The sequence below is a fragment of the Orcinus orca genome, chromosome 2 (assembly GCF_937001465.1).
Source record: "Orcinus orca chromosome 2, mOrcOrc1.1, whole genome shotgun sequence".
In the NCBI taxonomy this organism is placed as follows: domain Eukaryota; kingdom Metazoa; phylum Chordata; class Mammalia; order Artiodactyla; family Delphinidae; genus Orcinus; species Orcinus orca.
The window spans coordinates 66,904,989-66,918,717 of record NC_064560.1 but is presented as its reverse complement, the minus strand read 5'-3'; the positions used below and the strand labels follow the sequence as shown (position 1 = coordinate 66,918,717).

At 41.3% G+C, this 13,729-nt stretch overlaps 1 protein-coding gene across 3 annotated transcripts in view; it reads right to left on the bottom strand.

The window, feature by feature from the left end:
- Nucleotides 1-1,545: 1,545 nt before the first annotated feature.
- Nucleotides 1,546-13,729, bottom strand: part of SV2B (synaptic vesicle glycoprotein 2B) — a 203,957-nt gene continuing 191,773 nt past the window's right edge. For all 3 annotated transcript variants that reach the window (XM_049707014.1, XM_049707016.1, XM_049707015.1), the window contains one exon: nt 1,546-3,579. In XM_049707014.1, the coding sequence (XP_049562971.1) occupies nt 3,396-3,579 (184 nt within the window). In that variant the 3' untranslated portion in view covers nt 1,546-3,395. The remainder of the gene's footprint in view (nt 3,580-13,729) is intronic.

Sequence of the window (13,729 nt, the reverse complement as noted above, 5' to 3'; positions counted from 1 at the left end):
GGAGTTGTTCCACGTGTAGATGTATTCCTGGTGTATCTGTGGGGAGGAAGGTGATCTCCGAGTCTTACTCTTCCGCCATCTTCCTACCATCAGGGTTTGTTGAATAAACAAATGAATGTCTGACTGAATGGATGCATACATACTAATCCTTTCGTGTTTATACTGGATCTTCAACTTACTCTATATAAACCAATCATGTGAACTTTCAATGAATGGTCACAGGTAAGTGTTGGTCACATTTTCCCTTTCCTCAAAGACTATGGGAGACCTTGTAGTAACATATCAGTGACTGAGAGATTAGTCCAGAACTAGACGGACAGCATTATCGTAGGACTTGTAACCCACTCCACGAACTACATGTCACCTTGGTCACATCATTTAACCTCTCAAGGTCCCCCTATGCAAAATAAGGAAGTTGAAGGAAATGATTGTCAGCATTCCTCCCAGCTGATCCAATCAATCTAAGAATCCAGAATAGACTGTAGCATCTGGAAATAATCTCTAGTCTCAGTTCTTTAAGGTTTGCTTACAATTATTTTTATTATTATTTTTAATGAACTAATACAAGGTGCCAGGGAACCCTGGGAATGGGGTTATTACATGACCTCTGGGTTGTGTGCTATAAACGTCACAAATAGGCACACCCCTTTCACTATTTATTTCCAGTAAAACAAAAGATCAAAAAATCAGCATCAAGGGATGACACAATACAGCTGAGACCATTAAAAGTAACTACTCCCAAACTGGGCATCATAAAATACGTCATGAACTGCAAACAGATTTACTCAATGAGGGAGAGCCTCATCCCTTTAATTCTCCACGGATGCCATAGGAAATTTCTCAGGGTAGAACATGAAATGAAAAAGAAGCGCCTGGCCAGGAATGCTGTACATTATCCCCCAATGACCTGCCACAGAGACTATTTTTAAAGAAGCATTTATCTCAGCAAGAGTGACAGCATTTAAGAAGTGGCCAGGTCCCAGTGCCAGACAATCCTTCGTGGGAAAAGGCTGCGAGCATGGCTGTACCTTTACAAAGGCCTGAATGATTGATGGGATGCGAATTGCCCTTGGTTGGTTAGGTTGTTGGTATAAAGGAGCCATAAAGATAATGCAGAAGTTAGAACTTAGGAATCAAATGGAGTTTACCCCAAATCGTTGCAGCCATTCCAATGCTCAAAAATTAATCAGGTTTTAGATTTGCAAGATCCATCATAACTAGAAATGCAGACCCTCACTGCCTTGTAAACTTCTTAAGCAGTAACGGCTCATCGAATTGTATTATCCCATTGAAGAATAATGTTATAAGGGATGTGGTAATCCCAGTTTACACAGTTCTGTTTTATGAACCTAGCCAGTGTATTTTGTATCACAAGCAAGTATATTACAGCTATATTACATTGGCTCTCTCATTACTGATGTAGCACTGATGTTAGGTAACTCCTGTAAAACACTGAGAGAAACACTAACACACAATGGTATATTTATATATTTGGGGGAATCAAGATGTCAAATCAGAGTTGATGTGTCTTCCTTCCCTGCACAGAAAAAAAAAAAAAACGGCCAGTAAAGAGGTGGGGAACATGAGAAGCAGAGAAAACCTTTTAACCATTAAAATTGATCTCAAATCCAGGGTAGAAATGTGTTATAGAATATACTCTTTCCTCCTGTCTACCTTCTTCTACTCCAGAGAATAACCAAAAGATGGCCTGAAGTTATCACGGGACTTGGTGTTTCTCCAAAACAGAAAATACACTCAATGCAGCCATCATTTTCTTTAAATTTTTGAGGTTTCTGGTAGAGAAAGTGTGGCACTTTACAGAATTGAGAGCATCGCAAATCAATTCAAAGAACTAGTTCTTGGTGACTGGTGTTCACCTGGCCTCAGCAAGTTCACCTCTGGTGGCAGGGGTTTTACAGCTCACTGTCCCTCCATGCAGGACAGTTCTGATGGGTGAAACATTGTTCTTTTTCTATGGAGTCAAGACTTCAGTCTATTACTGACCTTTGCCAAACAGTTTGTCCTGGGTTCCTCACCCCACCCCCACCCCTATCCCCATTCATGTTTCAAACTGGATCTCAGGAAAGTGTTCTCTTGGAACACTGAAGGTAAACATATGTGACATCCACTACACTCCCTAACTCCCATGCCAATGACTGCTTCAAAAACCCTGAACCGAGACATATCAGGTAGATTTTTCATTGGACCTGACCATTGTAACAAATACGGATTGAGTTTTACTGCTAAATTTACACTTTGAAGATCTGTGGCTACACTTCCCCATCCCTCCCTCAATCCCCCATGTGGTCCACCGTGTTTTATTCTCGCCTACAAAGAGGGTGCCAGAGGTCACGGAAGACTTCCCGTGTTTCTTCTGGGTGAGCAGCAACGTCAAATGCCAGGATGGAAGATGGTGAGCTTGCGTTTCACCAGTGATCTGTGTAAGAAAGGAAAGTAACTCCTCCCCCAACATGAAGAAAAGCGCCTGGATGAAAGGAACTGTACAACGTGAATTTGCTAAGTGCATCCTCTCGACAGCAAGTTAAACGGCTGTAAGAAGTTGTGCTTGCACTTCATTCCATCAGCCCCAATTTTCTGGAAACTCAAACACCAAGTCCTCTCAAAATATGGCTAAATGCTGGCAAATATTTGCAGATATCATTTCTGCAAATGAAACCCAAAGACAGTTATGTACAAAGTTAGTTTACAGGATACCTATCCCATTAAGTTTCTTTGACAAGATCAAAATAGGAATAAATATTATTCTTAAGTTCACCACCTAATCATCATGGAAAACTTAGGACCCTTCGAGGGGGTAAAGTAGATTTCTACAGATATTGCTCACATATTTGGTTTTCTATATCAGAGTATCTTCAATGCTATTGTGCCAATTTTCAAATGGAAACTATGATAAGTAATACTTTAAATGCAAAAATATATGTATCCTGTACTTCAGTATTCATATGATGACTCAACTTCCCTGCCAAGTCAATTTGTCAGGTCCTTGGGCTCCGAGGAACTTTATGGAGGACATTGAGTGTTTCTCAAATTCATTTTGAAATGAATGAAAAAAGTCCTTGCACCTCACTTGTGGAAATACCCCTTACTTAGTTTGGAGGGCATGAGCCCTCCTCCCTCGCCCTGGGCTGGGGACACCATTAGCCAAGCACACAGTTCTGGGACTCTAAGGGAGGACAGCTCAGGACACCCTCAAATCAGTCACCTGAGTTACAAACATATAGACGGCTGAAATGGGTGCTAGACTAGGGGTCACAAATTCAACTTCTCCTCCTGTGCTATCCAGGCGTCCTCTGGACAGTGATGGACAGGAAGTATAGGTGCAGTTAAGGTTCCTGGACGAGGTTCCTCCAACATTTCCTTTCCCTGTAGGTTGTTCACATCAGGACCTGTTCTCGAGTCTCTGGCAGTCGTAGAGCAATCAGGCCACCCCCAACGAGAGAAGTAGCAGCCAGAAGGATGGGGACCACTTTGGTGATCCCAACAAAAGAAGCAAAGATGGTGTTTCCCAAGATGGCACCAAATTTGCATAATCCATTGAGGATGCCAAAGGCTGTTGCCCTGTAAAAGAAGAAGAAAGTAAATCATTCTGGGAGATGCAAACTAGACCTCCTTAGATGTGTGGGACTGGGTTCTTCCTTTCCCTTGTTAAAGAAGAATGGTGAAGGTGTGGGAGGGAATTTTTCTTCCTAAATGTAAAAGTAACACATTCTTATTTTAGAAATTTGGAAGTACAGAATAACATAAAGATGCAAGAATATATAACTTCACCACTGAAAGTAATCACTGTTATTAACATTTTGGAGTATCTCCTTCCCCAACCTGAAAGAATGAAGAAGGATGAAGCAGAAAGTGTAAGTGTTCCCTGTTAATAACACTTCGACCCTCTTGTGGCAGAGACTGTTAGTTCTCCCTGAATAGCATTTCTCCAAATGTAAGACTACATTTCCCAGATTCCCTTGTTTCTGAGTCTGGCCATGTGACTAAGTTTAGGCCAATGGGATGTAAGTACTCCCAGCAGCTCCTGAGAAACTCCCTTAAGAGATGTCAAGAGTGGTCCTTTTGCTCTCTTCTTTTATCCTTTTTCCTCCCATCCTGCTTCCTGGAATATAAATGGTCTCATCTTGGACCATGGCTGAGGTCATGAAAGAGGAAGAAGAAGATAAAAAGAGCCTTTAGTGCCTCTCTTCCTAAGTGTGCAGTTATTTGGGGTCTGTGTCACCCATGGCAGAAGCTAATCTTAATTGTTATTAATCACACTTCCCAGTGATAACTACTGTTAACCATCAATCCTTTTCTGACTCCATCTATATACAGAGACAATATTCCCAGCACTAGTCCTCCTCAGATTAAGCAAAATATCTCTATTTCACACCACTAGTTTATGAAGAATATGGTTATATTTTTGTACTTTAAATTCTTTTTACATTTTTTCTGTAACTATACTACACTATACCTTTATCCATTTTCACCAGCCCCAATCCCAATCCTTTTGTTTTCTGAATTTTCTTAGATATTTTCACATGTGTATTTTTCCAAATAAACTTTAGACTAATTTTTTCAAGTTCCCAGAGTGTGGAAAAATCTCATGGAGTTTTGAATGGACTCTTTAAAAACTAAAGAATACTTGACATTTTTGTAAGATTAAACCTTCGTAGAGTTCCGTAAGATATATCTTGACATATAGTTGAGTCTTCTTTTATATCTCTCAGTAAAGCTTTATGGTTTTCTTCACATAAGTGTTTCACCTTTCTCATCAAATTGACTCCTATATATTTTATGATTTCTTCTATTATTAGATGGATTTCAATTTTAATTTTTTGATATATTTTAAAATCTATAAATTATTAAATTAGTTTTATTATTGACCACCTTACCAAATTATTTTATTGTTTCTGGTAGTCTCTTTAATTCTCTTAGGTTTCCCGGATTTAAAATCACATACCATTGAACTAATGATAAATTTTCCTCCTCTTATTTCTTGTAAAACTTAGAAGATCTTTGATTCACAGAAAAGGCTCCAAATTCACTATTCTGTGCTTTTCCATAGCTACCTCTATCCCAATACCTCTGTCATCAATCTTGGGAATATCATTAAGATTTGATGCAGAATTGCATTTACCTGCCTTCCACACCACTTCACATTCCTTTCTGGCCAAAGAGCCACTTACCTGCTGTCCTGAAAATTCCCCCTCCAAGAGGAGAAATAACTGCTAAGCAATGGCCTTGACCCTATGCCTTTAAACCAGGCCTCTTCCCATAGGGCATGCACAAAATAAAAGGAAACCCTGGGCATCCTTGCCCCATTCTCCACAAATGCCCTAGACCATCATGCCTCATACCCACCTTTATTTCTGCCCCACCCTTTGTTTGTCTAGTTCTGCACCTTTTCACTTCATTTCCCATTGGCAGGCCTGTTCTTACCTCCCTTTGGATTGCACGATACATATGGTTTAGTCCTAGTTCTTCTCTCCGGGACAAGGTTTGCCCTTATCCTTTGCATCTTGCCATCCACCCCACCCTATCAAGCCTTAGCCTTCCCACTCCCGGCCTATGCCAGCCCCCAAGCAGGAGAAACTCAACGACCTAAAAGACATTTGGTCCATGGAACACCAAGAAGACCAAGATGTGGCCATCATCAAAAAATCTACAAACAATAAATGCTGGAGAGGGTGTGGAGAAAAGGGAACCCTCTTGCACTGTTGGTGGGAATGTAAATTGGTACAGCCACTATGGAGAACAGTATGGAGGTTCCTTAAAAAACTAAAAATAGAACTACCATATGACCCAGCAATCCCACTACTGGGCATATACCCTGAGAAAACCATAATTCAAAAAGAGTCATGTACCAAAATGTTCATTGCAGCTCTATTTACAATAGCCAGGACATGGAAGCAACCTAAGTGTCCATCATCGGATGAAAGGATAAAGAAGATGTGGCACATATATACAATGAAATATTACTCAGCCATAAAAAGAAATGAAATTGAGTTATTTGTAGTGAGGTGGATGGACCTAGAGTCTGTCATACAGAGTGAAGTCAGAAAGAGAAAAACAAATACCGTATGCTAACACATATATATGGAATCTAAAAAAAAAAAGGTTCTGATGTACCTAGGGGCAAGACAGGAATAAAGACACAGATGTAGAGAATGGACTTGAGGACATGGGGATGGGGAAGGGTAAGCTGGGATGAAGTGAGAGAGTGGCATGGACATATATACACTACCAAGTGTAAAATAGATGGCTAGTGGGAAGCAGCCGCATAGCACAGGGAGATCAGCTCGGTGCTTTGCGACCACCTAGAGGGGTGGGATAAGGAGGATGGGAGGGCGATGCAAGAGGGAGGGGAGGAGAAGGCGGAAGATGGCGGAAGAGTAAGACGCGGAGATCACCTTCCTCCCCACAGATACACCAGAAATACATCTACACGTGTAACAACTCCTACAGAACACCTACTGAACACTGGCAGAAGACCTCAGACCTCCCAAAAAGCAAGAAACTCCCCACGTACCTGGGTAGGGCAAAAGAAAAAACAGAGACAAAAGAATAGGGACGGCACCTGCACCAGTGGGAGGGAGCTGTGAAGGAGGAAAAGTTTCCACACTCTAGGAAGCCCCTTCGCGGGCAGAGACTGCGGGAGGCGGAGGGGGGAGCTTCGAAGCTGCGGAGGAGTGCACAGCAACGGGTGCAGAGGGCAAAGCGGGGAGATTCCCGCACAGAGGATCGGTGCCGACCGGCACTCACCAGCCCGAGAGGCTTGTCTGCTCACCCGCCGGGGCGGGCGGGGCTGCGAGCTGAGGCCGCAGCGCAGGGAGAGGACTGGGGTTGGCGGCTTGAACATAGCCTGAAGGGGTTAGTGCACCACAGCTAGCCGGGAGGGAGTCTGGGGAAAAGCCTGCACCTGCAGAAGAGGCAGGAGACTTTTCCTTCCCTCTTTGTTTCCTGGGGCGTGAGGAGAGGGGTTTAAGAACGCTGCTTAAAGGAACTCCAGAGACGGGCGCGAGCCGCGGCTGAAAGCGCGGAATCCAGAGACGGGCGCGAGCCGCGGCTGAAAGCGCGGAATCCAGAGACGGGCGGGAGACGTTAAGGCTGCTGCTGCCGCCACCGAGGGGCCTGTGTGCGAGCACAGGTCACTCTCCACACCCCTCTTCCGCGGAGCCTGTGCAGCCCGCCACTGCCGGGTTCCCGGGATCCAGGGACAACTTCCCCGGGAGAGCGCACAGCGCGCCTCAGGGTGGTGCAAAGTCACGCCGGCCTTTGCCACCGCAGGCCCGCCCCGCACTCTGTGCCCCTCCCTCCCCGCCGGCCTGAGTGCGCCAGAGCCCCCAGTCAGCGGCTCTTTTAACCCCATCCTGTCTGAGCAAAAAACAGACGCCCTCCAGCGATCTACACGCAGTGGCAGGGCCAAATCCAAAGCTTAGCCCTGGGAGCTGTGAGAACAAAGAAGAGAAAGGGAAATCTCTCCCAGCAGCCTCAGAAGCAGCGGATTAAAGCTCCACAATCAACTTGGTGTACCCTGCATCTGTGGAATACCTGAATAGACAACCAATCATCCCAAATTAAGGAAGTGGACTTTAGGAGCAAGATCTATGATTTTTTCCCCTTTCCTCTTTTTGTGAATGTGTATGTGTATGCTTCTGTGTGAGATCTTGTCTGTATAGTCTTGCTTCCACCATTTGTCCTAGGGTTCTATCCGTCCATGTTTTTTTTTAAATTTTTTTTCTTAATAATTAATTTTAATAACCTTATTATACTTTACCTTCGTTCTTTCTTTCTTTCTTTCCGTCCTTCCTTCCCTCCTTTAGACAACGAATCATCCCAAATTGAGGAGGTGGTCTCTGACAGCAAGATTTAGGATTTTTCCCCATTTACCTCTTTTAGTGAGGGTGTATGTGTATGCTTCTGTGTAAGATTTTGTCTGTATAGCTTTGCTTCCAACATTTGTCCTAAGGTTCTTTCCGTCCCCCCCCCTTTTTTTTTTTTCTAAATAAGAAGTTTTTAATTCAATAACTTTATTATACTTTATTTTATTTTTACTGTATCTTCTTTCTTTCTGTCTTTTTTCCTTCTTTCCCTCCTTCCTTCCTTCCTCCCTCCCTCCCTCCTTTCTTTCCTTCTTGCCTTCTTTCCTTCTTTGCTTCTTTCTTTCTTTCTTCCTTCCTTCCTACCCTCCTTTCCTTCTTTCTTTCCTCATACTTCTACTAATTCCCTCTACTTTTTCTCCCTTTTATCCTGAGCCTGTGGATGAAAAGCTTTTGGTGCTCCAGCCAGGAGGCAGGGCTCTGCCTCTGAGGTAGGACAGCCAACTTCAGGACACTGATCAACAAGAGACCTCCCAGCTCCACATAATATCAAACGGCGAAAATCTCCCAGAGACCTCCATCTTAACACCAGCACCCAGCTTCACTCAACGACCAGCAAGCCACAGTGCTGGAAAACCTATGCCAAACAACTAGCAAAACAGGAACACAACCCCACCCATTAGCAGAGAGGCTGCCTAAAATCATAATAAGGCCACAGACACCCCCAAACACACCACCAGACGTGAACCTGCCCACTAGAGAGACAAGATCCAGCCTCATCCACCACAACACAGGCACTAGCCCCCTCCACCAGGAAGCCTACACAACCCACTGAACCAACCTTAGCCACTGGAGACAGACATCAAAAACAGGAGGAACTACAAACCTGCAGCCTGCAAAAAGGAGACCCCAAACACAGTAAGATAAGCAAAATGAGAAGACAGAAAAACACACAGCAGATAAAGGAGCAAGATAAAAATGCACCAGACCTAACAATTGAAAAGGAAATAGGCAGTCTACCTGAAAGAGAATTCAGAATAATGATAGTAAGGTTGATCCGAAATCTTGGAGATAGAATGGACAATAGAATGGACAAAATGCAAGAATCAGTTAACAAGGACCTAGAAGAACTAAAGATGAAACAAGCAACGATGAACAACACAATAAATGAAATTAAAAGTACTCTAGATGGGATCAATAGCAGAATAACTGAGGCAGAAGAACGGATAAGTGACCTGGAAGATAAAATAGTGGAAATAACTACTGCAGAGCAGAATAAAGAAAAAAGAATGAAAAGAATGGAGGACAGTCTCAGAGACCTCTGGGACAACATTAAACGCACCAACATTCGAATTATAGGGGTTCCAGAAGAAGAAGAGAAAAAGAAAGGGACTGAGAAAATATTTGAAGAGATTATAGTTGAAAACTTCCCTAATATGGGAAAGGAAATAGTTAATCAAGTCCAGGAAGCACAGAGAGTCCCATACAAGATAAATACAAGGAGAAATACGCCAAGACACATATTAATCAAACTGTCAAAAATTAAATACAAAGAAAGCATATTAAAAGCAGCAAGGGAAAAACAACAAATAACACATAAGGGAATCCCCATAAGGTTAACAGCTGATCTCTCAGCAGAAACCCTACAAGCCAGAAGGGAGTGGCAGGACATACTGAAAGTGATGAAGGAGAAAAACATGCAGCCAAGACTACTCTACCCAGCAAGGATCTCATTCAGATTTGATGGAGAAATTAAAAGCTTTACAGACAAGCAAAAGCTGAGAGAGTTCAGCACCACCAAACCAGCTTTACAACAAATGCTAAAGGATCTTCTCTAGGCAAGAAACACAAGAGAAGGAAAAGACCTATAATAACGAACCCAAAACAATTTAGAAAATGGGAATAGGAACATACATATCGATAATTACCTTAAATGTAAATGGACTAAATGCTCCCACCAAAAGACACAGATTAGCTGAATGGATACAAAAACAAGACCCTTATATATGCTGTCTACAAGAGACCCACTTCAGACCTAGAGACACATACAGACTGAAAGTAAGGGGATGGAAAAAGATATTCCATGCAAATGGAAGCCAAAAGAAAGCTGGAGTAGCAATTCTCATATCAGACAAAATAGACTTTAAAATAAGGACTATTAAAAGAGACAAAGAAGGACACTACATAATGATCAAGGGATCGATCCAAGAAGAAGATATAACAATTGTAAATATTTATGCACCCAACATAGGAGCACCTCAATACATAAGGCAAATACTAACAGCCATAAAAGGGGAAATCGACAGTAACACATTCATAGTAGGGGACTTAAACACCCCACTTTCACCCATGGACAGATCATCCAAAATGAAAATAAATAAGGAAACACAAGCTTTAAATGATACATTAAACAAGATGGACTTAATTGATATTTATAGGACACTCCATCCAAAAACAACAGAATACACATTTTTCTCAAGTGCTCATGGAACATTCTCCAGGATAGATCATATCTTAGGTCACAAATCAAGCCTTGGTAAATTTAAGAAAATTGAAATTGCATCAAGTATCTTTTCTGACCACAACGCCATGAGACTAGATATCAATTACAGGAAAAGATCTGTAAAAAATACAAACACATGGAGGCTAAACAATACACTACTTAATAATGAAGAGATCACTGAAGAAATCAAAGAGGAAATCAAAAAATACCTAGAAACAAATGACAATGGAGACACAACGACCCAAAACCTGTGGGATGCAGCAAAAGCAGTTCTAAGGGGGAAGTTTATAGCAATACAAGCCCACCTTAAGAAGCAGGAAACATCTCGAATAAACAACCTAACCTTGCACCTCAAGCAATTAGAGAAAGAAGAACAAAAAAACCCCAAAGCTAGCAGAAGGAAAGAAATCATAAAAATCAGATCAGAAATAAATGAAAAAGAAATGAAGGAAACAATAGCAAAGATCAATAAAACTAAAAGCTGGTTCTTTGAGAAGATAAACAAAATAGATAAACCACTAGCCAGACTCATCAAGAAAAAAAGGGAGAACACTCAAATCAATAGAATTAGAAATGAAAAAGGAGAGGTAACAACTGACACTGCAGAGATAAAAGAGATCATGAGAGATTACTACAAGCAACTCTATGCCAATAAAATGGGCAATCTGGAAGAAATGGACAAATTCTTAGAAATGCACAACCTGCCAAGACTGAATCAGGAAGAAATAGAAAATATGAACAGACCAATCACAAGCACTGAAATTGAAACTGTGATTAAAAATCTTCCAACAAAGAAAAGCCCAGGACCAGATGGCTTCACAGGCGAATTCTATCAAACATTTAGAGAAGAGCTAACACCTATCCTTCTCAAACTCTTCCAAAATATAGCAGAGGGAGGACCACTCCCTAACTCCTTCTACGAGGCCACCATCACCTTGATACCAAAACCAGACAAGGATGTCACAAAGAAAGAAAACTACAGGCCAATATCACTGATGAACATAGATGCAAAAATCCTCAACAAAATACTAGCAAACAGAATCCAACAGCACATTAAAAGGATCATACACCATGATCAAGTGGGGTTTATTCCAGGAATGCAAGGATTCTTCAATATACGCAAATCAATCAATGTGATAAACCATATTAACAAATTGAAGGAGAAAAACCATATGATCATCTCAATAGATGCAGAGAAAACTTTTGACAAAATTCAACACCCATTTATGATAAAAACCCTGCAGAAAGTAGGCATAGAGGGAACTTTCCTCAACATAATAAAGGCCATATATGACAAGCCCACAGCAAACATCATCCTCAATGGTGAAAAATTGAAAGCATTTCCACTAAGATCAGGAACAAGACAAGGTTGCCCACTCTCACCACTATTATTCAACATTGTTTTGGAAGTTTTAGCCACAGCAATCAGAGAAGAAAAGGAAATAAAAGGAATCCAAATTGGAAAAGAAGAAGTAAAGCTGTCACTGTTTGCAGATGACATGATCCTATACATAGAGAACCCTAAAGATGCTACCAGAAAACTACTAGAGCTAATCAATGAATTTGGTAAAGTGGCAGGATACAAAATTAATGCACAGAAATCTCTTGCATTACTCTATACTAATGATGAAAAATCTGAAAGTGAAATCGAGAAAACACTCCCATTTACCATTGCAACAAAAAGAATAAAATATCTAGGAATAAACCTACCTAAGGAGACAAAAGACCTGTACGCAGAAAATTATAAGACACTGATGAAAGAAATTAAAGATGATATAAATAGATGGAGAGATATACCATGTTCTTGGATTGGAAGAATCAACATTGTGAAAATCACTCTACTACCCAAAGCAATCTATAGATTCAATGCAATCCCTATCAAACTACCACTGGCATTTTTCACAGAACTAGAACAAAGAATTTCACAATTTGTATGGAAACACAAAAGACCCCGAATAGCCAAAGCAATCTTGAGAACGAAAGAAGGAACGGGAGGAATCAGGCTCCCTGACTTCAGACTATACTACAAAGCTACAGTCATCAAGACGGTATGGTACTGGCACAAAAACAGAAAGATAGATCAATGGAACAGGATAGAAAGCCCAGAGATAAACCCATGCACATATGGACACCTTATCTTTGATAAAGGTGGCAGTAATGTACAATGGAGAAAGGACAGCCTCTTCAATAAGTGGTGCTGGGAAAACTGGACAGGTACATGTAAAAGTATGAGATTAGATCACTCCCTAACACCATACACAAAAATAAGCTCAAAATGGATTAAAGACCTAAATGTAAGGCCAGAAACTATCAAACTCTTAGAGGAAAACATAGGCAGAACACTCTATGACATAAATCAAAGCAAGATCCTTTCTGACCCACCTCCTAGAGTAATGGAAATAAAAACAAAAATAAACAAATGGGACCTAATGAAACTTCAAAGCTTTTGCACAGCAAAGGAAACCATAAACAAGACCAAAAGACAACCCTCAGAATGGGAGAAAATATTTGCAAATGAAGCAACCGACAAAGGATTAATCTCCAAAATTTACAAGCAGCTCATGCAGCTCAATAACAAGAAAACAAACAACCCAATCCAAAAATGGGCAGAAGACCTAAATAGACATTTCTCCAAAGAAGATATACAGACTGCCAACAAACACATGAAAGAATGCTCAACATCATTAATCATTAGAGAAATGCAAATCAAAACTACAATGAGATATCATCTCACACCAGTCAGAATGGCCATCATCAAAAAATCTAGAAACAATAAATGCTGGAGAGGGTGTGGAGAAAAGGGAACACTCTTGCACTGCTGGTGGGAATGTGAATTGGTTCAGCCACTATGGAGAACAGTATGGAGGTTCCTTAAAAAACTACAAATAGAACTACCATATGACCCAGCAATCCCACTACTGGGCATATACCCTGAGAAAACCAAAATTCAAAAAGAGTCATGTACCAAAATGTTCATTGCAGCTCTATTTACAATAGCCCGGAGATGGAAACAACCTAAGTGCCCGTCATCGGATGAATGGATAAAGAAGATGTGGCACATATATACAATGGAATATTACTCAGCCATAAAAAGAAATGAAATTGAGCTATTTGTAATGAGGTGGATAGACCTAGAGTCTGTCATACAGAGTGAAGTAAGTCAGAAAGAAAAAGACAAATACCGTATGCTAACACATATATATGGAATTTAAGAAAAAAATGTCATGAAGAACCTAGGGGTAAAGCAGGAATAAAGACGCAGACCTCTTAGAGAACGGACTTGAGGTTATGGGGAGGGGGAAGGGTGAGCTGTGACAGGGCGAGAGAGAGTCATGGGCATATACACACTAACAAACGCAGTAAGGTAGATAGCTAGTGGGAAGCAGCCGCATGGCACAGGGAT